The sequence below is a fragment of the Hypanus sabinus genome, chromosome 9, assembly GCF_030144855.1.
Source record: "Hypanus sabinus isolate sHypSab1 chromosome 9, sHypSab1.hap1, whole genome shotgun sequence".
NCBI classification, from domain to species: Eukaryota; Metazoa; Chordata; class Chondrichthyes; order Myliobatiformes; family Dasyatidae; genus Hypanus; species Hypanus sabinus.
In genome coordinates, this window is record NC_082714.1 from 45,815,242 (window position 1) to 45,837,489 (window position 22,248).

At 42.3% G+C, this 22,248-nt stretch overlaps 1 protein-coding gene across 1 annotated transcript in view; it reads right to left on the minus strand.

Annotated features, from left to right (window-relative positions):
• The window catches only part of metrn (meteorin, glial cell differentiation regulator), a 43,539-nt gene that overhangs the window by 9,578 nt on the left and 11,713 nt on the right, over positions 1-22,248 (minus strand). Inside the window, exon 3 of the mRNA XM_059979599.1 lies at positions 5,943-6,002. Coding sequence (XP_059835582.1) covers positions 5,943-6,002 — 60 coding nt within the window. The remainder of the gene's footprint in view (positions 1-5,942; positions 6,003-22,248) is intronic.

Genomic DNA, 22,248 nt, shown 5'->3' on the forward strand with positions numbered 1-22,248 from the left:
CCAAAGACATTCCAGTTCGTAGGTTAATTGTTCATTGTAAATTATCCTATGATTAGGATAGAGCTAAATCAGGGGTTGCTGGGTGGTGTGGCTCAAAGGGTCAATAAAAAAATAATAAATAAACAACCAGCAAGGTAAGCATTCAACATATTTAAGATAAAATCTATCAGCACTGAAAAACCTAGCACTGTGGCGACCCACTTTCTGCGCAGGCGAACCGGCTCACAAATAGCCAGCGCGCGGGGGGTGACTTTGATAATGCACCTCTGACGTCATTTCCACCCAGAGAGGGCGGGCACTGGGGATTAAATGCCAGTGCCGCGAAGTTTGAATAAACTAGTCTCGAAACGACTTACTGACTGTGTGTCGTTATTTCAGCGCTGTGTGTAGCACATCGCTACATTGGTGACCCCGACGGTCCAAACTGGATTTGGACCAAAGATGACCGACTCTTCATCTGTTCACGCAGTTTCGCTAAAACTGCCAACTTTCTGGACGCTGCGACCACGTGTGTGGTTTAGCCAAGCAGAAGCCCAGTTCCAGATTCCGCAGATATCCTCTGATTCCACGCGTTACTATCACATGGTGAGCGCCCTTGACCAGGAGATGACCACCCAGGTTGTGAATTTCATACAGTTGCCCCCAGAAGAGGGCAAATATGAAGCATTCAAAGCACTGCTCATTGGGACCTTTGACCTCTCATGGCATGAGCGGGGTGCCCGCCTGCTTCACCTGGATGGCTTGGGAGACAGGCTGCCGTCAGCATTGATGAATGAGATGCTGGTCCTGGCTGACGGGCACAAGCCCTGCCTCATGTTCGAGCAAGCGTTCCTAGAGCAACTGCCCAAGGACATACATCTGCTGCTGGCCGACGCAAATTTCAGCAACCCCCAGAAGGTGGTGGCCCTGGTAGATGTGCTGTGGAAAGCCAAAAGGGAGAGCAGGGCATCCATCGGACAGATTACCAGGCCACGAGCCCAAAAGCAGACCAGACCAGGCCCGGCAGTGGGGGGTGCACACAACACAGAGGCAGGAGTGTGGAGGCCAGGGAACAGTGGTGGGGCACAAAAGCCCACCGTTGTCACCCGCCCTACAAGGGCCAGGGCCAGTTGCCGCTAATGACTATGGCGGCTGGCCACCAGGACAGCCACTTGTACGTCTGGGTCAAACAGTTGGGACGCCACTTCTTGGTCGACACCGGAGCGGAGATCAGCGTCTTGCCCCCGATGGAGTACAACACCCACAACAGGAAGCCAGGACCCACCCTGAGGGCCGCAAACGGCAGCACTATACAGACCTATGGCACCCGCACAGTGCAGCTGCAGTTCGGCGCCAGCCGGTTCACGTGGGACTTGACACTGGCCGCGGTGGCCCAACCACTCCTGGGGGCGGACTTCTTGCAAGCTCACAGCCTGCTGGTCGACTTGCAAGGGAAAAGACTGGTACATGCCGAGACTTTCCAGACGTTCTCCCTGGGTGAAGCCAAGTTGCCAGCCCCACACCTGGACTCCATCACGCTGTCGGACAATGAATTCACCAGAATCCTGGTGGACTTTCCATCGATTCTGGCACCGCAGTTCACGGCAGCCATGCCCAGACACGGGGTACAGCACCACATCCCGACCCAGAGACCACCCCTCCACGCCCGCGCACGAAGGCTCCCCCGGAAAAGCTCAGCCTGGCAAAGGAGGAGTTCAAGAGGATGGAGGAATTGGGGATCGTACGGAGGTCCAACAGCCCATGGGCCTCCCCCCCCCCCCCCATACATGGTGCCCAAAGCAGCTGGGGGTTGGAGACCATGCGGCGACTACAGCAGACTGAACAAGGCTACAACTCCAGACCGCTACCCCGTGCCGCACATAAAGGACTTTGCAGCAAACCTGCACGGTGTAAGAATCTTTTCCAAAGTAGACCTCGTCCGGGGATACCATCAAATCCCGGTGCACCCTGAAGACATCCCCAAAACAGCACTCATCACCCCATTCGGCCTGTTCGAGTTCCTCCAAATGCCGTTCAGCCTGAAGAATGCCGCACAGACGTTCCAGCCGCTAATGGATGCAGTGGGACGCGACCTGGACTTTGCGTTCATCTATTTGGATGACATCCTCATAGTCAGCACTAGTCGCCAGGAGCATCTGTCCCACCTCCACCAGCTCTACTCCTGCCTGAGTGATTTCGGCCTCACGATTAACCCAGCCAAATGCCAGTTTGGTCTTGATACCATCGACTTCCTGGGCCACAGGATTACCAAAGACGGGGCAACACCTCTGCCTGCCAAGGTAGACGTGATCTGCCACGTTGCCCGGCCCAACACAGTCAAAGGCCTGCAGGAGTTCGTTGGTATGGTGAGCTTCTACTACTGTTTCCTCCCCTCAGCAGCCCGCATCATGCGCCCTTTGTACACCCTGATGTCAGGTAAAGGCAAGGACATTACTTGGGACGAGGAGGCCGTGGCCGCTTTCGTTAAAGCCAAGGAAGCCTTGGCAGATGCTGCGATGCTGGTGCGCCCCAGAACGGATGTTCTGACCACACTCACGGTGGACGCATCCAACACAGCAGTTGGTGGGGTGCTGGAGCAGCTCATCGAGGGGTGCTGGTGTTCTTCAGCAAGCACCTATGACCACCCGAACTCAAGTACAGTGCTTTCGACCTGGAGCTGTTGGCACTGTATCTGGCAATCCAGCATTACAGGTACTTCTTAGAAGGCAGGCCGTTCACCGCATTCACAGACCACAAACCGTTGACCTTCGCGTTCACGAAGGTGTCTGATCCCTGGTCGGCTCGCCAGCAGTGACATCTGTCCTGCATCTCTGAGTACACGACGGCCATCCAGCATGTCTCGGGAAAGGACAACGTCGTGGCGGACGCACTCTCCAGACCAGCTGTCCAGGCCCTGTCCCTGGGGGTGGACTATGCAGCAGTGGCGGAGGCACAGCAGGCAGACGATGAGATGCCCAGCTACAGGACCACAGTCTCGGGTTTGCAGCTGCAGGACTTTCTCGGAGGCCCAGGTGATAGGACCCTCCTGTGTGACGTGGCTATCGGCCAACCTCGCCCCATCATTCCAGCAGCCTGGAGGCGGCGAGTTTTCGAATCCATACACAGTTTGGCGCACCCATCTATCAGGACAACCGTCCGGCTGGTCTCCAGCAAGTTTGCGTGGCATGGACTTCGCAAGCAGGTCAGTGAATGGGCCAGGACGTGCACGCAGTGCCAAACAGCCAAGGTGCAGCGGCACACTAAAGCCCCGCCGCAGCAGTTCGAACCCACCCACCGGAGGTTCGACCACATTCATGTGGATATCGTGGGCCCCCTACCAGTGTCCCGAGGAGCGCGGTAGCTCCTAACTATGGTAGATTGGTTCACGAGGTGGCCAGAGGCGGTCCAGCTCACCGACACATCTGCCAATTCCTGCGCCTGAGCACTGATTGCAACCTGGGTAGCACGCTTCGGGGTTCCGGCCCACATTACCTCCGACAGAGGCGCCCAGTTCACCTGCAGTCTGTGGTCGGCTGTGGCCAGCCTGTTGGGAACGCAGCTACACCACACCACTGCCTACCACCCACAGTCAAACAGACTAGTGGAACGCTTCCACCGTCACTTGAAGTTGGCTCTCATGGCCCACCTGAGAGGACCTAACTGGGTGGACGAGCTTCCCTGGGTCCTGCTTGGAATTCGCATAGCACCCAAAGAGGATCTGCATGCCTCGTTGGCCGAGTTGGTGTACGTCACACCCCTGGGCATCTCAGGAGAGTTCATACCAGCCCCAATGAAGAACCCGCAGCAGTCCTGGACAGACTACACGAGAGGCTCGGCAACCTGGCCCCCGTACCGACTTCACAGCACGGACAGACCCTGACCCATGCACCCAAAGACCTGCAGAACTGTAAGTTTGTGTTTGTACGAAGGGGTGGACACCGGGCACCGCTACAGCGGCCCTACGAGGGGCCGTTCAAGGTGATCAACAACAACAGGTCCACGTACGTTCTGGACATTGGGGGGAAGAGGAGGTTTTCATGGTGGACTGACTCAAACCAGTCCACATGGAGTTGGCGCAGCCGGTCAAGGTTCAGGCACCGCGGCGCAGAGGCAGACCTCCCAAACAGAGGCTGATCCAGACTGTGGACATTGGGGGGTGTATCGCCGGTTCTGGAGGAGGGGGGGGGAGGGGTTATGTGGCGACCCACTTTCTACGCAGGCGAACCGGCTCACAAATTGGCAGCGTGCGGGGGGAGACTTTGGCAATCCACCTCTGACATCATTTCCACCCGGAGAGGGCGGGCGCTGGGGAATAAATGCCAGCGCCACGAACTTTGAATAAACTAGTCTCGAAACGACTTACCGACTGCGTGTCGGTACTGTACCGCTGTACCGCTGTGTGTAGCACATCGCTACAGCACGATCTGATCCAAGCCATTATCAATCTCAAGTTGAAATTCTGCACACAATTCTTAAGTTTCGGTTAGGACAGGAAATTTGCCTAAAGGTTTTTGGCAGCTTCCAATGCACGAATTGTTGAAGAAGGTTTCCATTCAGGTAATTTCAAATGCTCTGGGATATGATATCTAATTCTTTCATTTACTGCAGTGTATTTATATGGCATCTCTAACTTAAAGTATCCTACATGTTAGGAAAAATTTAGTGAGTCATTTCTTGCAATACCATTACTATAGACAACAGAAAAGCCTACAGACAGCAGCGAGACAAATAAGCAGGTCATTCATTTTGGTAGGATTGATCGAGAAGTGAATCAAGGAAGGAGGTACTAATAATGCCGCACTCTCTCCATAAATCCCAGAAGTGTCAGCCGTATATTCACTCTGGTTCATTTCAATTGCAGCCATTTCCTTTGATATTAAGTACTTCATATTCACAATTTAGTCTAAATATGGTTACTTTTTGTCAGAAGCTATTACATTTTGGGGTTAATTTACTAAAACTCAAATAAATTAATGTTGTAATATTAAAAGCAATCCACATCTATCTCAGAACCATTCATTGGGATTTCCACTTCAACAATAAAAAAGGCAAGTATATTACGCCCCTGGACAGGATAGGAAAACAAATTCTGGTGCTTCCTCATGGAACAGAGAACACAAGAGAAAATACATTATTTTTACTAAATCGTAGACCACCTTATCCTAAACACCCAGCTCCACAAAAAGGTACATCAAAGTTCAAAGTAAGTTTATTATCAAAGTGCACATATGTTACCTTATGCAACCCTGAGATTCATTTTCTTGCAGGCATACTCAATAAATCCATATAGAATAACAACCATAATAGAATCAATGAAAGACTGCACAAACTTGAGTGTTCAGCCAGTGTGCAAATACAAAAAGGAAGAAATAACAATAATTAATAAATAAATAAATAACCAATAAGTATCAAGAACATGAGATGAAGAGTCTTTGAAAGTGAGTTCGTAGGTCGTGGGAACATTTCAACGATGGGGCAAGTGAAGTTGAATGAAGTTATCCCATTTGGTTTAAGAGCCTGATGGTTGAGGGGTAATAACTGTTCCTGAACCTGGTGGTGCGAGTCCTGAGGCTCCTGTACCTTCTTCCTGCTGGCAGCAGCAGCAAGAAGAGAGCATGTCCTGGACGGTGGGGGTCCAGGATGATGGATGCTGCTTTCTTGCACCAACACCTTGTGTAGATGTGTTCAAAGCGGGGGAGAACTTTACCTGTGACGGACTCGGCCATATGCACTACTTTTTAAAGGCTTTTCCGTTCAAGGACATTGGTGTTTCCCCATGATGTAGCCAGTCAATATACCACACACACACACACTTTAGATGTCATGTGAAATCTTCACAAACTCCTAAGGAAGTAAAGGTGCTGCTGTGCTTTCTTTGTAACAGTTTGTTAAAAAGACATAGATATAGGTGAGTGGTAATAACTGGGCAGGAAACAAAACAATAGTGAATATAAGTCACTTACCAAAATCACTTGTGCAGACAGCCATAAGAACCTCTGTGTCATTGCATGGTCTACATGCTCCTATAACCAAAATAAACATTATTGTTAATCTTTTGATGGTTTTGGTCATATGACATTGATAACTGAAATATACTGACAGCAATCAATCGAATTCCAGGAAAATTGTCAGATATGTCAATGATTCAAAACTAGGAAATGAAAGACTTCCTTTTAATCCTTCCAGTTGTTCCATGTATAATTATGTCTTTACTATTCTTTTTCCCCCACAATTGAAGGTGTGACTTCTGCTAGAACGTGGTTCCACGGCGCTTCCTCCAAATGCTAAAATTGTATAAGCTTTGATGCTTTGGTACATTGCCAGTGACGAGACAATAGTCATTGCTCATTTGATGTTAGCATGCGCGCACGCACACACATCACTGGTTAGTGTTCAAGTGTTACCTTCCTCTAGCAATGAAGTGATAGCTTGAAGATACCCAAATTTGCAACATCTAATTTCCTTTCCATCAACTGCAACCCTATTTTTTTTAAAAAACAAGGTGTTAGATGTGCAGCCAACTGCCTGCCACCCATTTATCACCCAGCAATACAAGAGTTAACATTATCTGCAATGACATTAATTAAGTTCTGTGAAGCTGCAGTAACCAAAGCTTTAATTTGTCAATTTTTGGAAAGTACTTTACTGAAAACATGCAATCTACTTGTCAACTGCTGGGTTTTGTTTAATCATCTTTGATGAACAAAACATCACAATACAATGAGGTCTATTCACAACCACCCTAATTTCAACATGCATGCTTAGCCCAAGTGGTGTGGCTGTTAATAAAGGTTCCCTTATTCCCAGACCAGCAAACCACAGCTTGAAGTACTTCAGTGACAAGTCTCCCTATCATGCATAATGCAAAAATAGTTTAAACCCTTTCCAATTACACAGTATTACAACGTTGCAAAGCCTCTGCTAGAGGCAGTGCCATTGGAGCAGTCACTACCCTACTGTGGAATACTTGGTCTAAAAATGTTCAAAGTCACCATAAAGAGCAAGCCACACAGGCCCCAAATAGCTGGATTACATTGGAATATTTTTGTCATCACTCAGTATGTACACTCTGTTCTTGTTTAGCTTTAAGAATAATACTCCTCAGGAACACAACTGCAGCAATCTGAAGCCAGGCTAAATATGAGGTGAAATGGCCACATCAGCCAATAGCTACAGGGTAATATCTACATCTAGTAAACTAACTCAGCTTGCTTGTTAGTACAAAAACCCTTTAACAGCAAACGTGCAATGGTTCTCATTGCCAGCAGGTTCTCCTTGCAGGCCATGCTGACTACTACATCCAATCTCAGACTGAAGCGAATGAACATCAGGTACTAAAGTCATCTGGAAAATTAATCATAATCAATCAGCTTGGACTTCATAGTTTAAAACACAAATCCAATGTAGTTCCAACAGTATCCATCATAATCTACTAACTTTAATTTAACAGAAACAACTAGAGTTAAATTCGTAACTAGGGAGAGATTCTGTTAAGCAAATTTGTATTTAGATTAACAGCATTAATACGCAGAATTAGAAGAATCTGAAAAATACAGACATTGAGAAACAATTTAATAAAAATGTTTGTTAATAAAGTAGACTACAATGTAATTGGAAAAGGATACACAGACATTAATAGTTCTAAAACTCTGTACTCATATGTGCAAAGACATTTGAAGTAAATATTATTTTTCTATCAGGGTACATAAAATAAATGTATCCATTATAATAAAGCTCAAATTCTAAGATCTGAAAATATCAAAGGTCAAATTAAATTTATTATCAAAGTACATTTATAGTATGTCACCATGTACAATCCTGAGATTCGTTTTCTTGCAGGCATTCTCAGTAAATCCAAGAACCATAAGAGAATCAATGAACAGGACCCAACAGGACAGGAAACAACTAATGACCAACTGACAACAAACTGTGTAAGTACAAAGGAGAAAAATAAATAAATAAACAAACAAACAATAAATACCGAGAACATTAGATGAAGAGTCCTTGGGAGTCAGTCGATAGGTTGTGGGAACAGTTCAGTGAAAAGGCATTTGAAGAAGAATGAGGTTCTCCCCACGTCTGCACTGGTTGAACAGTCTGATGGTTGAGGGGTAATAACTGGTCCTGAACCTAGTAGAGAGGCTCCTGTACTTTCTTCCTAATGGCAACATTGTGCAGAGAGCACGGCTTGGCTGGTGGAGGCTTTCCTGCATCAGCGTTTCATGTAGATATATTCAATGGTGGAGAGGGTTTATCCATGATGGACGGCTGTATCTACTACATTTTGTACAATTTTCTGTTCAAGCACATTGGTGTTTCCATAGAAGGCAGCAATGCAACCCATCAATATACTCTCCACCACACGTCTATAGAAGTTTGTCAAAGTATTAGATGACATGCTGAATTTTCACAAACTTCTAAGGAAGCAGAGGCCCTGCTATACTTTCTTCGTAATTGTATTTACATACTGGGCTCAGGACAGGACCTCTGAACTGATAACACCAAGGAATTTAAAGTGCTGATCTTCTCCATCTTTGATCCCCTGATGAGAACAGGCTCATAGACGTCCAGCTTTCTCTTCCTGAAGTCAATAATCAGCTCCTTAGTCTTGCTGACATTGAGTAAGAGGTTGTTCTGGCACCATTATGCCAGAATTTCAATCTCCCTCCATTATGCTGCCTCATCACCACCTTTGATACAGCCAGCGACTGTGATATTGTCAGCAAACTTAAATACGACATTGGTGCTATGCTTAGGCACCAAGTCGTGTGTAAAGAGAGTGGCTGCAAGGGACAAGATTAATTTACCTTTTAAATAATTATGTATTATAGAAAACAATTCTAGTATAATTGAATGACTTATTAAAAATACTGATTTTTTAAATAGTTGGACCTCTCACGATGTCAGGAACATTCTGAATTCCCAAATACTTGACAGCTGGTGATGCGGGGTGGGTGGACTGACTTCACTGGCTGTCATTTTTCCCCCCATTGTTGCATGGCCTGACGAAGTGTCTCAGCCCAAAACGTTGACAGCGCTTCTCCCTGTAGATGCTGCCTGGCCTGCTGCATTCCACCAGCATTTTGGGTGTGTTACTTGGAGTTTGGATATCGTTTGGGTGTTTCAGTCCTCTGCAATCCCCAAGGGGATTCCAGGAAGTAGAGGCAGCGTGCCGGAACCTTGTGGCAGGAAGGCTGTGAACTGATATTCAACTCCATCTTCCAATTAAAGCCTCCATTTGTTCGCCAATTAAAGTGACAAGGGAGACTGAAATGCTGGCTACCTGCCTTTTCAATTGCTGGGGGATATCGCTCTGCTACCAAAGAGGGTAGATTTCCTTTTTATCAATGGTGAGATCGCTCTGCTATGGAGAGATAGAATGTTGCTTAGATATTTTGTGTTTTGGATGTGGACTTGGACTGTAGTTTTTTTTTTCCAGTCTTATGGCAGTTTTGTATTCTGTGTTTTTTGCCTGATCTTTCATTCTTTCTTGCTTTTTTGTGTGCGAGGAAGGGGGATTTGTGGGGGGGGCGGGGGACTATTCAATGTGCCTGTTCTGATTTTGTTCATTTTTTTGTGCGGAGAGGAGGGTTTTGGGGTTGATGATCATTCTGCCATTCTTTTTGTTCTTGGCTTTGTGACTGTCTAGAGAAGAAGAATTTCAGAGTTCTATACTTTGATAAAAATGAACCTTTGAACGAATCGCTTTCTGTATAGCTGTGAAATACCTTAGCCAGCAAGATGCAGCTAAGGTAATAACAACAAAAGGTTCACAGTTACTTTTCACACCAGTGACCAGAGCATCCCTACAAGCACATGGTCAGTGAGCAACTTGAAATGATCTACATCATTGTTACAAGGTAAATTAATATATATTCCAATTTCTGACATTCTTTGCTGGTATTGAGTTTTATCAGTGAACGTGATGAAAATCTTTAATCAAATGACTTTTGTGGTTTGTTTATTGGTTACAATCACCCCTATTCGTGGTTAATCTGCAAATTCTTAATTTCCAGTCCTCTACTTCAACCAATCACAGTGCAAATACACATTGCTAGAAATGTATTTACACAATCTATTACAAGATCAAGTAATGTTATCATTAGCTGATAAGGTACCTAAACAAAAGATTAATTCAATTCAATTTATAATAAACATGCTATTTGAAACAGCTTAAAATGAACATTTATTGTTTGATGTGCATTCTGGGAGCCCATCAAAAACAAATATAGTTTACATATCCTGCAAAACCTAGAAATAGTTTTCAAGGTGACCTACATTAAACTGGTGACATAAAGCAAGCTGTCCAAGGTCTGTGTATCAGAACATCGATTGGCAGGTGGGCAGCTGGGAAAGGAGTGGGATGAAGTCAATGTACAGTGACTAGGGAAAAGCACACTAACTGCATAGTACATAATCTGGGTTGGTGGCTCAACGTACTGGATTAGTCTAGTCATCTTTATGTTGTACTGAGATAGGCCACACATTTATTCATAACATCCACAGGCTATGTATCTATGACTGATGTTAACACCTCCATATATTTTGCCCCAGAAAGGATCTAGGAGAATTTGAAAACCTGCCAAAAGATGCACCAGTTACCAATTAGCAATTTCCATTGTGCAATGCATACAGTGTGGCATCCGTTAGTCTTGTGAGACCATGGATCTGCGCCCTCTTAAGGGCGCAGGCCTGAGCAGGGTTGTATGGGAGACCAGCAGTTGCCTATGCAGCGAATCTCCCCTCTCCATGCCACCGATGTTGTCCAAGAGAAGGGCCAGGGCCGATACAGCTTGGCACCAGTGATGTTGCAAGAGTTGTCGGCAATGTCAGACTGCCCTAGGGACTCCAGCTCCAGATTTGTCCTCAACGCATACAGGTGACAGGCTAAATGGTAGAACTTTGCTAAGTCAAAGGCAGCGTTTTTTGCAAACATTCCTAAAGATCAAACAAGTCTTTCAGACCCTCTTTTGCTCATCCCCCATTTGTCTCCTCTATTGTGGTTAGATGCACTTTTCACCAGCCAGTGGGTAATTTCCAGTGAGAGGACATAGCACCATCAAGAACAATTGTAATTGAATGTCTTTGATGGGCCAAAGAATCCAATTCATAATGCAAGTGGTTCTAGACCACATTGGTTAAGATGGGCTTTTAATTTAATAATGGCACTGCACTGCAGCATTGACTCCACAGCTACATTTAAACTCAGATACAGGACAATGCTGTCGAACCAATTTGAATCTGTAAGGCAGAGCTACATAGTCGAAGGGGACAAGACAAGAAGTTAGGTCATGAACTTCTATTTTCCTTCTGATGGAAATGCACTATAAATGTTAATGGTACAGCATTAGGTATTGCAGAAGAAAATGGAGATGAGCAAGGAAATAAGTTAACTAAAATGAAAGATTTAAAGTGCCAGCTGTTCATTTAGAGATTTCAAAACAGTCCAATCTTTGACTCAGGGCATTGGATGGTAGTAACTTCATCAGGTTTGTAAAAAGCAAATGAAGAAAACGTGGTGGGAGGCAGTTGAAAACAGATTTAATTACTTCAGTGTTTTGTACCCAGTTGCTCCAATTCAACAGGCTGTTAAGTCTGACAAACTTTAAGGGGATAAAAAAAAAAATTTGTTGTGCCAAATTTTATCAATACTGCGGTTGCAGAATTGTTAATCTACAACAATAAACCCCAAGTGAGAGTCTGTTTCCAGGAAAACAGCTTGAAGTATGAGGACAAGGGCAATATTCAGTCACAAGTCCAATTAAAACAAGTCTTATCTAATATTAAGTATCTAATATTGCTTTAGAAGCCAGCAAAGTGCACAAACAATTAAAGACCTCATCAAACAACATGTAGAAAATACTGGGAGGTCATTGAATTCTACCCAGGAATTTGGTCCAGTCACTGTTTTAATGGTTAAATGTGCTTGCAATTAAACAGGTTTTGTCCTTCATGGGCTAATAGCCACAGATAGTTTGTTAGGCTTGGAGAGGTGGAAATAGTTTTAATCTCCAACCCCCATCAAACACCTGGGCTTTGCCTCCAGCTGTGCTTTATGATCTCACCTCAAACTTTTTCAGAACTTCTGTTTGACGGATGGCTTAAGGCTAACTGAACCATCGAGGAGGGAAAATGCATTTTTAACACGATGCTTTCATAAATTAGAGCATAGGTTCTTGAAATAAATAATAGTTAATCTAGAAAACTGTTATGCATCAGGTAAACTTCACAAATTATCTTGGATCAACTGGAACACCCAATGAACTACTGCAATAAATTTCAAAAGGAAAAAATATCAGAGAGATTGCATTGCATTTACAGACTTCAAATGCAGCAGTCAAAGAAGTATATTTACCTGACAACAAAAATTTTGGCCTCAACTTTATAATTCAAAGAACTTAGTCAAGAAATCTTTATGGCACTGGACAATATTTGGTCCAATGTACAGGCCAAAAAAGTAAAACAAGCCTTGAGCTCATTCCCAACAGCAAGTCTTGAGACTTGCAGGTCCTGGCTCAAGTTCGCATCAAACTATAAGTGTTGTGGCTTGAGCAGCAGGTTTCAGACTCCTCGCACACTTTCAAGATTTCAGCTCATCTCTATTCCAATTAAAATAAATCGATACCCCCTTGAGTCTTGTCCCTGTTGACATGGGTAATTTGTCTTTCCAATTTACTCTATCCAAGCCTCAATTCACTCCTATTTTATACACCTTAATTCACTCCTATGTCTCCTGCATTTCAAAATAACCTCAGTCTCTCTAGCTACTTCTCCACAGCTATAATTTTCCAATCCTGGGAACATACTTCAATTCCATCTGCAGGCTGAAGTCCAAGCCGACCTCCCCTGCAAATTGTTTACAAGAATTGCAGTGTTCAACGATTAATTAAGTTCCACATTGCCCATTTTTGGCCCATTCTGTTGATAGTAAAATATATCTAATACAAAAGTATTAACTGGCAATGTTTTAAAAAAATTATATACTCAGTGGCCACTTCATTAGATACACTTCTACATTTGTTTGTTAATGCAAATATCTAACCAGCCAACCATGTGGCAACATAAAAGCATGCAGACATAGTCACGAGGCTCAGTTGTTGTTCAGATCAAGCATCAGAATGGGGAAGAAATCAAATATAGTTTACTTTGACTGTGGAATGATTGTTGGTGCCAGATGAGGTGATTTGAGTATCTCAGAAACAGCTGATCTCCAGGGATATCATGCATAACAGCCTTACAGAGAATGGTGGGAATTTTTTTTAAATCCAGTGAATGGCAGTTCCTCCAGACAAAAACACCTTGTTAATGAGAGAAGTCAGAAGAGAATGGCTAGATTGGAGCAAACTGACTGGAAGGTCACAGTAACTCAAATAACTACACAGTACAACACTAATGTACTGAAAAGATTCTCTGAATACACAACATGCCGAACATTGAAGTGGATAGGCTACAGTAGTAGAAACCCACAGACACACAATCAGAGACCACTTTATTAGGTATGGAAGGTACCTAATAAATTGATCACTGTGTGTACATTGCACTTGTTGGGGCTGCATTGCCAAAAAAAAAATGCCTGTAATAATGTCCAAATAACTATTCAAACCATTCTTGAGGCTTGTGGAGCTTACAAGAAAACATAGCTGATTGTTGGTGGGATTAGGCACACAGTATTTCTGAAGTATTTGCTGAGGCAGTGGAAAAGAATTTGCTAACCACTAGGAGCCGGGTTATTCCGTGCCACTAACACCAAATGTGCTGTACAGCAGCCTCATTGAATGGGATGGAATGAATTTCAGAGGCAGAGAATACATTGGAGCAAGTTTAGTGTTGCTGACTGTGGCAGTATTTCCAGACAGTCATTACTATCAAGCTGAACATAGTTAATTGGTCACAGCAGTGCACCCCCTCCTTCCAGCATCGGGGTCAATAAGACTTGGCTGATACCAAGAAACAGTCCATTCTTACTTCTACCACAGCCCATGAATTGTAGAAGTTGAACTTCTACCAACATTTACAGGTACCATTTTAAAAAAAAACAACTAGCAAGATTATCCACCAGCAACACTACAAGATATTGATATTGACAAAGAAGGAGGGGAGGAAGAAAAAAAAACAGGGGCAAATTCTACTGTTGCAAATCACTTGATCCTGTGAGTTGAATAGATGGCATTAGGTACATTGCCAAAAGTATTGATATCAACTCAGTTATAATTAATTCATAATCTTCATTAAACTGGCACATGTAAGCATCATGCGCTACTGCCCTTAAAGTTGTAATACACATAAAATACTGAAGGAACCCAGCAGGACAAGCAGCTTCTAAGATAAGGAGTAAACCGTCAATGCTCTGGGACGTGACACTTTATCCCCACTTTATGGGGAAAAAAGAGATTAGAAGTCAGAGTAAGAAGGAGGGGGACAAGAGGAAGAAGTACAAGATAGTAGGTAGGTAAAACTGGGAGGGGGGAGGGGTGAAGTAAAGAGCTGGGAAATCAATTGTTGAAAGTGATAAAGGGGTGGAAAAGGGTGGAATCTAATAGGAGAGGACAGAAGGCCATGGAAGAAAGGGAAGGGGGAAGAGATAAGGTGAAAGAGGGAACTGGGAATGGAGAACGGTGAAGGAGAAGTGGGGACCAGTTACCAGAAGTTCGAGAAATTGATGTTCATGCCATCAGGTTGGAGGCTGCCCAGATGGAATATAAAGTGTCTCTCCTCCAACCTGAGCGTGGCCTCATCGCGACAGTAGAGGAGGCCGTGGACTGACATGTCGCACACCATCAGGCTGGAGGCTACCCGATGCAGGATCCTCCAAATTGCCCTTAATATGGTGGATAATACACTACCAAAACATGGCAGGGAATGTGCAAACTAAATCAAGCACCCATACAATTCAACAACAGGTGCTTATGCAGGCTAATTTTCTAAGGTTGCATCCCATCTAGACTTCATGTCACATACAGCGATCCCAATTTACATTAGCCAATTTTATTTGATTAGTGCATTGAATTTGTTTGATCATTTAAGAAAAATTAGTCTTCAAATTTTGATTAGGCACCTCAGCCAGAACCCCTGCTCATTGCTGAAAGTATTCTTCACTGAACAAGATGTTAACTAAATCAAAGCCAAGCCCCATAATACGTTTACAATGGGCTGGATTGGAGCTGTTTAAAATGGCTTGGAGTGCAACACCTGCAGTGACTAAGTGAGCAGGTAGATGAACAATTAACAGATTAGTATTGTGGTGAGAGTTGGGTGGGGACCTCTAAAGCTTTGCAATACAAACACAATTACAGTTGTTAGTAGACAAAGTCAAGCTTCAACAGAAACAAATGGAAACACATTCAGTTTATATCACTTTAATAGGAGTTTAGAAATTATTATTAAAAAGAGGAGCAACTATGTAGTGGAGACAGTAATAACGTTAGGAAAAAGTTGAAATTATTCTATATCAGTAAGTACTTTATTGGACGGAATCTTAGTTCCATAGCATGTGTTTTAATAAAAACCAATTCAATAATAACGTCTCAGCCCGAAACATCGACTGTACTTCTTCCTATAGATGCTGCCTGGCCTGCTGCGTTCCACCAGCATTTTGTGTGTTCTCACAGCTACCTGGACTACTCCTCTTCTCACCCTGCCTCTTGCAAAAATGCAATCTCCTTCTCGCAATTCCTCCATCTCCACTCCATCTGCTCTCAGAATGAGGCTCTTCATTCCAGGATGAAGGAGATGTCTTCCTTTTTTAAAGAAATGGGCTTTCCTTCCTCCACCATCAACTCTGCTCTCAAACGCATCTCTCCCATTTCACACACATCTGCTCTCACCACAGCATTTTGTGTGTGTTGCTTCAAACATTTAGGTAACACACACAAAATGCTGGAGGAAGGAACTCAGCAGGCCAGGCAGCATCCATGGAAAAGAGCAAACAGTCAATGTTTTGGGCCGGGACCCTTCATCAGGACTCAGCTCGATCCTGATGAAGAGTCTCGGCCCCAAACATCGACTGTTTACTCTTTTCCATGGATGCTCTCTGGCCTGCTGAGTTCCCCTGGCATTTAGTGTGTGCTGATATGGATTTCCAGCATCTGCGGACTTCCTCGTGTTTGCAATAAGGTAGGTATTTACATTCATGAAAAGGATGCTTTATTTTCCAAAAATACTTTGCTGCTATGCTACAGTATCAATCACAATATTGCCAATGGGAATTTAAATCCAAAACCAATTGTATTTGCCTTACTGACAAGACTCAGGGTAGAATAAGTGGTTCTTTAATTGGTTGCAGGAAGCACCTAGCTGGGTACCAAAGGTGTTTTGCACCTCAACACTCACAATATACAATCATTTGAAGAAGGGAACAGAATGTAATATTTTTAATTTTACAGACTGGGTGGGATTGTGAACTGTGAGGTGGAAGCAAACAGCCTTCTAATTGACTTAGATCAAGCAAGTAACCAAAACCTGGCAGATGCAATGTAATGGGAATGAGTGTGAAGTTATCCACCTCAGTAGGGTAAAACAGAAAGGCAGCATACTATATTAGATGAGGAAGTGTCAAGGTACAAGGAGACTTGTGTGCTTTGGTGTTCTTGTTACTAAAAGTCAATACACCGGTGCATTAAGCAATTAAAGGGAAAATTGTAATGGTAATTAAATTACAATTAAAATTATAATGGTCTTTGCTGCAAAAGAACGTGAGCTCAGTAGCAAGAGGTTTGCTTGACAGTTGTACACAGCCAAGGTGAGACCACACCTGCTGCAGTGTATACCATACAAAGGTTATAGTTGCACACCTTCTGTAGTAAGTAAAGTTCAGCAGGCTGATTCCTGGGAGGACGGGCCTGTCATATAAAAGGGATTTCATTAACTAGATTTGTATTCACTGGAGTTCAGAACAACAAAGGGAGATCTAATTGAAACTTACAAATTTTTGACAGACTGGATGCAGGAAGGCCCCTTCCCCAGCTCAGGGTCTAAAATGAGAGGTCACAGTTTCAGGTTAAAGGGCAAGGAATTTAAGACAGTCTAGGAGATATTTCTTCACTCATAGGGTGGTGAACATGTGGCATTCAATTGCCCAGAGAACTGCAGAATCTAAATTACTCGTTGTATTTAAGGCATCAAGGGCTATGAGGAAAAAGGAATACTGTACTGAGAAAGACACACAAAATTCTGGAGGAACTCAGCTGGTCAGGCAGAATCAATAGAAAGGAATAAACAGTCAACGTTTTGGGCTGAGACCCTTCATCAGTACCTTATGCAGCTCTTTGTAACATCAGCTGTTTATTCCTTTCCATTAATGCTGCCTTACTTGCTGCGTTCCTCCAGCATTTTCTATGTGTTATTCTGGATTTCTAGCATCTGCAGAATCTCTTGTACTTATGATTCTTCAGAGAAAGATGGTTAGCCTCCATCATATTGAGTGACAAGGCCCAAAAGACCTATTCCTAATTAGGTTTGTATGGCTAAAGAAAAACAACTACAAAAGAATTACATAAAATTATTGTTAACAGGAGCAAAGGGGGATGTGGGGTTTGTGAACTTTCAACTTTGTGATTCTTCAGCATGGAACAGAAGCCTGGAAGAACTATTCCAACAGTGAATTCACAGAACACAAGGAGGGTAAATGATTTTTGATCACTCTGATACTGATGTCAGCTCGAGCAGGTTTGAGCAAGAAGCTAGAACAAAAACCTGCAAGGAAATTCAGATTCAGGCTGGGCCAGATTTTAGTAACTCAATTCATGGACAGCAAAAATTCAGCACCAATGCTGGAAATGACAGATTTGATTCCCTTGAGAAGTAAGCCAGTACCTCTTGCAAGAAATTTTGAAGGGGTTTCAATATTTCTGTATATTTACTTTATCACTCACTGGGCAATTGTTGTACATAGAAACATAAAAAATAGGTGCAGGAGTAGGCCATTTGGCCCTTCGAGCCTGCACTGCCATTCAGTATGTACATTGAGGTATCATCTAACTTGCGCCTTCTCCCTCGCCCTACTTTTCACTGTTCTGTCAGAATAATGTAGCAGAGAGTATTGCCACTCAGCCCACTTAACTGTTAGTTGAAAAAAAGATTTATGTTTGTGATTTATTCCACTTCTTTTAACATTCATTTGAAAAAATCCAAAATGGTTAGAGCAACCATTTTTAAATGCTGCTCTTCATCCAAATTTTTTAACAAGCCGATTATGCTTAGGTCAGCAAAACTTACTCACTATGTGGTTTACTACCTCCTCTAGGGACAGTCTTTTACTTCTATCCAGACAAATTAGTCCAAAGAAACATTTGAGCAGAATCTTGACATTTCCAAAGTTACTTATCTCCAGGCCAAACCGTATTCACCATGTGTTGTTAATTGTTGCCATGTTGCACATACACAGCATGTGACATGGGTCACATGTTGAGTATGGGTTCCAGCTGTACTGAAACTCAACTCTGCCAAGTTAACAATACACAGGTGGTTTAAATTTAATTCTTTTGTCCTGTGCTTTGATACAGCTCCGTTCAAAGTATACACCTCACTTTCACAAACTCATGCATATGAAAACAACTGCCCACAGTTCTTTTCTTTACTAAATATGACACTTAACTAACATTTGAGATACAGCGAATGTTTTGTTAAGAGTTTTGAGATTGGCAATCAAGTGAACTCCACCCTATCCCCTAACAATCCTCAATTTAAAACTGTAGCTAAATACAGATATACTAATCAATAGATCTAAAATTTTTGCTTTCAGTCAGCTTCTGGTCACATTGAAGATATTTTAGATTTTATGATGTTACTTAAAATTAGGCAAGTGTTTAACTATTTATTCCCTTAATGTTCAAAATCCAGACTGCACCATATGGAATGCTAAAGGGTCTATTCTTTTGATAACAATAGCAGCAAACTAAAACTTCATATCCAAAAGGAGCTTGCTTTCCTTCTGAAAGAAATTACATCTATAAATCTACGTAACAGATCGCTCAGTCAAACAACAAATCTGTTCTTTGCAGCCTCTTAATTTCTTTAATAATACAAGCTACATTATTCTTGATGCTTTGTCTAGTTACTAAAATGTCACTTCTTTAGAAATCATATTTTCTCATCTATATATATTTAATATGAATTTGGAACATGAATAAAATTATTGCAGCTCAGCTGTTGAGTTTTAAGAGCAAAACAAAAACAATAAAAGGGAGGCATTTGGATGTGACACATGCTTGGTATTGTTAAAGACAAATGAACCATACGCTAAAGTTTAACCTTGCCCCCACTAGAGTGAAATAGAGACTTTTTTCCCATATACAAAAAAACCTGAGGTGAACGAGAACCCTATTCAAAGGTTGAACTGAAGGATGCAGAAGTTTTACATTTGAAAACACAAAAGCTTCTTTCATTATTGGACAAATGTGGAGATTGGTTATACAAGAAGCAGCTTAAAATATAGCGAGGCAAATTTGCATTACTCAAGCTTATCTCTTATTTCACAAGTGCATTAGAACTGTAAAACTCAAGAATTAAGTTGTTTTAACAAATTAGCTTTTGTACCATTATGTAGACAAATCTCAAAAAGCAAAGGGATGCATAATATCTGTAAAGGTTGTTATATTTTGTAGTTGCTGTGATGACAATTTCCAAACAGTGGTCAGGAAATCTACTTCTGATGGACCCCAACCGTTTACAAATGAAATCTCACTATGTCTACCTATATAAAGCTTTTATAAAAAGAAACTCCTTGCTCTCTAGTTGAGTCAAGAGAGTTCTTGATCTCTTGACACAGCCTCTCATGGTCTCAAAAGCCATCCTATATAGTCAAGGAAGTTCAGCGATACCTCTATTTTCTGGGGCTGAAGACAGCTGGATTTTGCACATCCATACTCATGTCATTCTACAGAAATGCAACAGATAGCACCCTGACAAGCTGCATCGCTGCTTGGTACGGAAACTACACTGTAGCAGAAAGGGAGGCTCTACAACATCAAACAGGTCACTGGCACCAGCCCACCCGCCATCGAGGACGTATGTACAGAAAGGTGACTGAGAAGGGCTAGTACCATCATGAAGGATCCCACCCACCCTGCTGATGGACTGTTTGTCCCACTCCCATCAGAACACCAGACTCGAAATTACTTTCCCAAGCAGTAAGACTGATCAACACCTCCACCCACTAAATCAACCATTATTTGTTGTCAGTCCCTTATGTACAGCTTGGTGACATTTTATGGACATATCAGTTATCTTATGTATTTATTGGGCTTTAATAAGAATTCTTCTGTCCTTTATCTTTTGTGGGGGGTTTTTCTGCTGCATTGGATCCAGAGCAACAATTATTTCATTCTCCTTTAAACATCTACAGGAAATGACAATCAACAATGTTGACTCTTGAATCTAGCAGTTTATCCTAAGGCAAAGTTAAGGCCCCCACAATTTGCTACCCTAGTTATTCCATACTTCACCCAGGTCTCTTAGAGAGACAAGGCAGTGTTGATAGCTGAGGATGATGTTGGATTTTCTAGGTCACATCACACACGGAAGGATGATACAGATACAAGATACCTCCTTGCCTAGGTATATCATTAGCCAATATAGCATTGAAGCAGGAAACTGTAGGTATGTCTACAGACAAATCAAGGAGATAAAGGCTAGATGTTGCACGTTGGGTGCCTCGCACTTCGAGTAATTACCTACCCTGCTAAAACAAAGCAACAGACCAATCCCATAAAGAGTTATTGGGGTCCCAGAGATTCATTACATTCATCGACCTGTTAACCAATTAGCAAAACTTATACTAATGAGGAAAAAAATTCTCTAAAGTTATCATTTAATTTTCTCTATGTGGTTTCTACCAATCAGGGAGGGGTTCCCAAAACAAGATACAAATTAACTTCACATAAAACCTCTGGACATTAAAAAAATGAAATATTACAACAAAACCCTAATTAGTAAAGATCACATATCTTAATATGATTGTTATAAACTAATATAACTAGAGAATGTAATTCTCAAGTTACTACATTAAAGATATTTCCCAGCTACATTGGTTTCAGGATTGAGAGTCATTCTAAGCTATACTTTATGAAGCAAAATTTACTGAAGTATTCTGTTCCACTGTGATGAAGCAGTCAGATGATACTGAGTTTCAAGGTGCAAGAATTCAGTCTACTATTTTACTACAAGGTAACTCAAAGAGTTGAAGTATAATTATGAAGGGAGTTATATTGCTTCCACTAACAAGCCTCTCTTGTTGAGCTAATTGACATATTTGACTCAAAACAGGAGCTAATATGCAACACTTATTGTCAGATAAATTCACATTTAATCTAGATTTACCTAATCCAAGGAGAGTACTTGTAACACAATTTGCATACATTCATTATGGGGAAGACTTGTATCAAAGCCATAATGATCCTTGACAAACAAATTATCTTTTTTTTATATAAATTCTTCAGCTGCAGTGTGGTGTAATGCTGTGCATCTGTTTTTGAATTCCATTTCAAATCTAATTTGGATTCCAGTATTCAAAATTGTAGCTAAGGCAAGGTTATCACTACCAGAAAATGCAACAATTACATTTTTTTTTCGCCATTATTGAAGTTCTTCATAGCTGGATACTGGGTAAATTCAAATACGTATACTACATCAGAGTATACCCTTATTAGAAATCAGGTGATCTCCCAGCATTCTCAGTTTGTAGCAAGAATCCTTGCACCATTACTCAGAAATCTCTTGCAATGAAATTAAATATAATATTTGCCTTTATTACTGCTCGTACATCTGTAGGTTTGATTTCAGTGACTAGTGCACTGGGACACCCAGATCCTTAGCTTGCCCCCTCTGGTCCTGGATTCATATATTACTTGTTTCAAATACAAGCCATCTGCCAATCACTGACTGCTACCTCACAAAATACTCACTTCTTTCATATGTTGATTGCCATTTGTCAATAATGTTAAATCCATATAGGACATTACATCATCCCATGTGCATAGTAACTTCTTGTGGGACTGAATGATGGGACTAGTGAAACTCTGAACGTATCATATCCACTGATTCTCCCTTGCTCTACCAATTATAGGTTCGCCAGTGTTCCTTTCGTACATCCAATAAACATTGTGTATGCCTTCCTGAATGAAGGTAGAACCAAAGTATTACATTACTGTGCCATCTGTTATAAATTTTCCTGTTTCTGACTGTAATGGGGCTATATTTGTCTTCAATAATCTTTGTTAATATATATTTGCAGAAACTTTCAGTTCCCTTTCATATTCCTTGTAAGTTTACCCT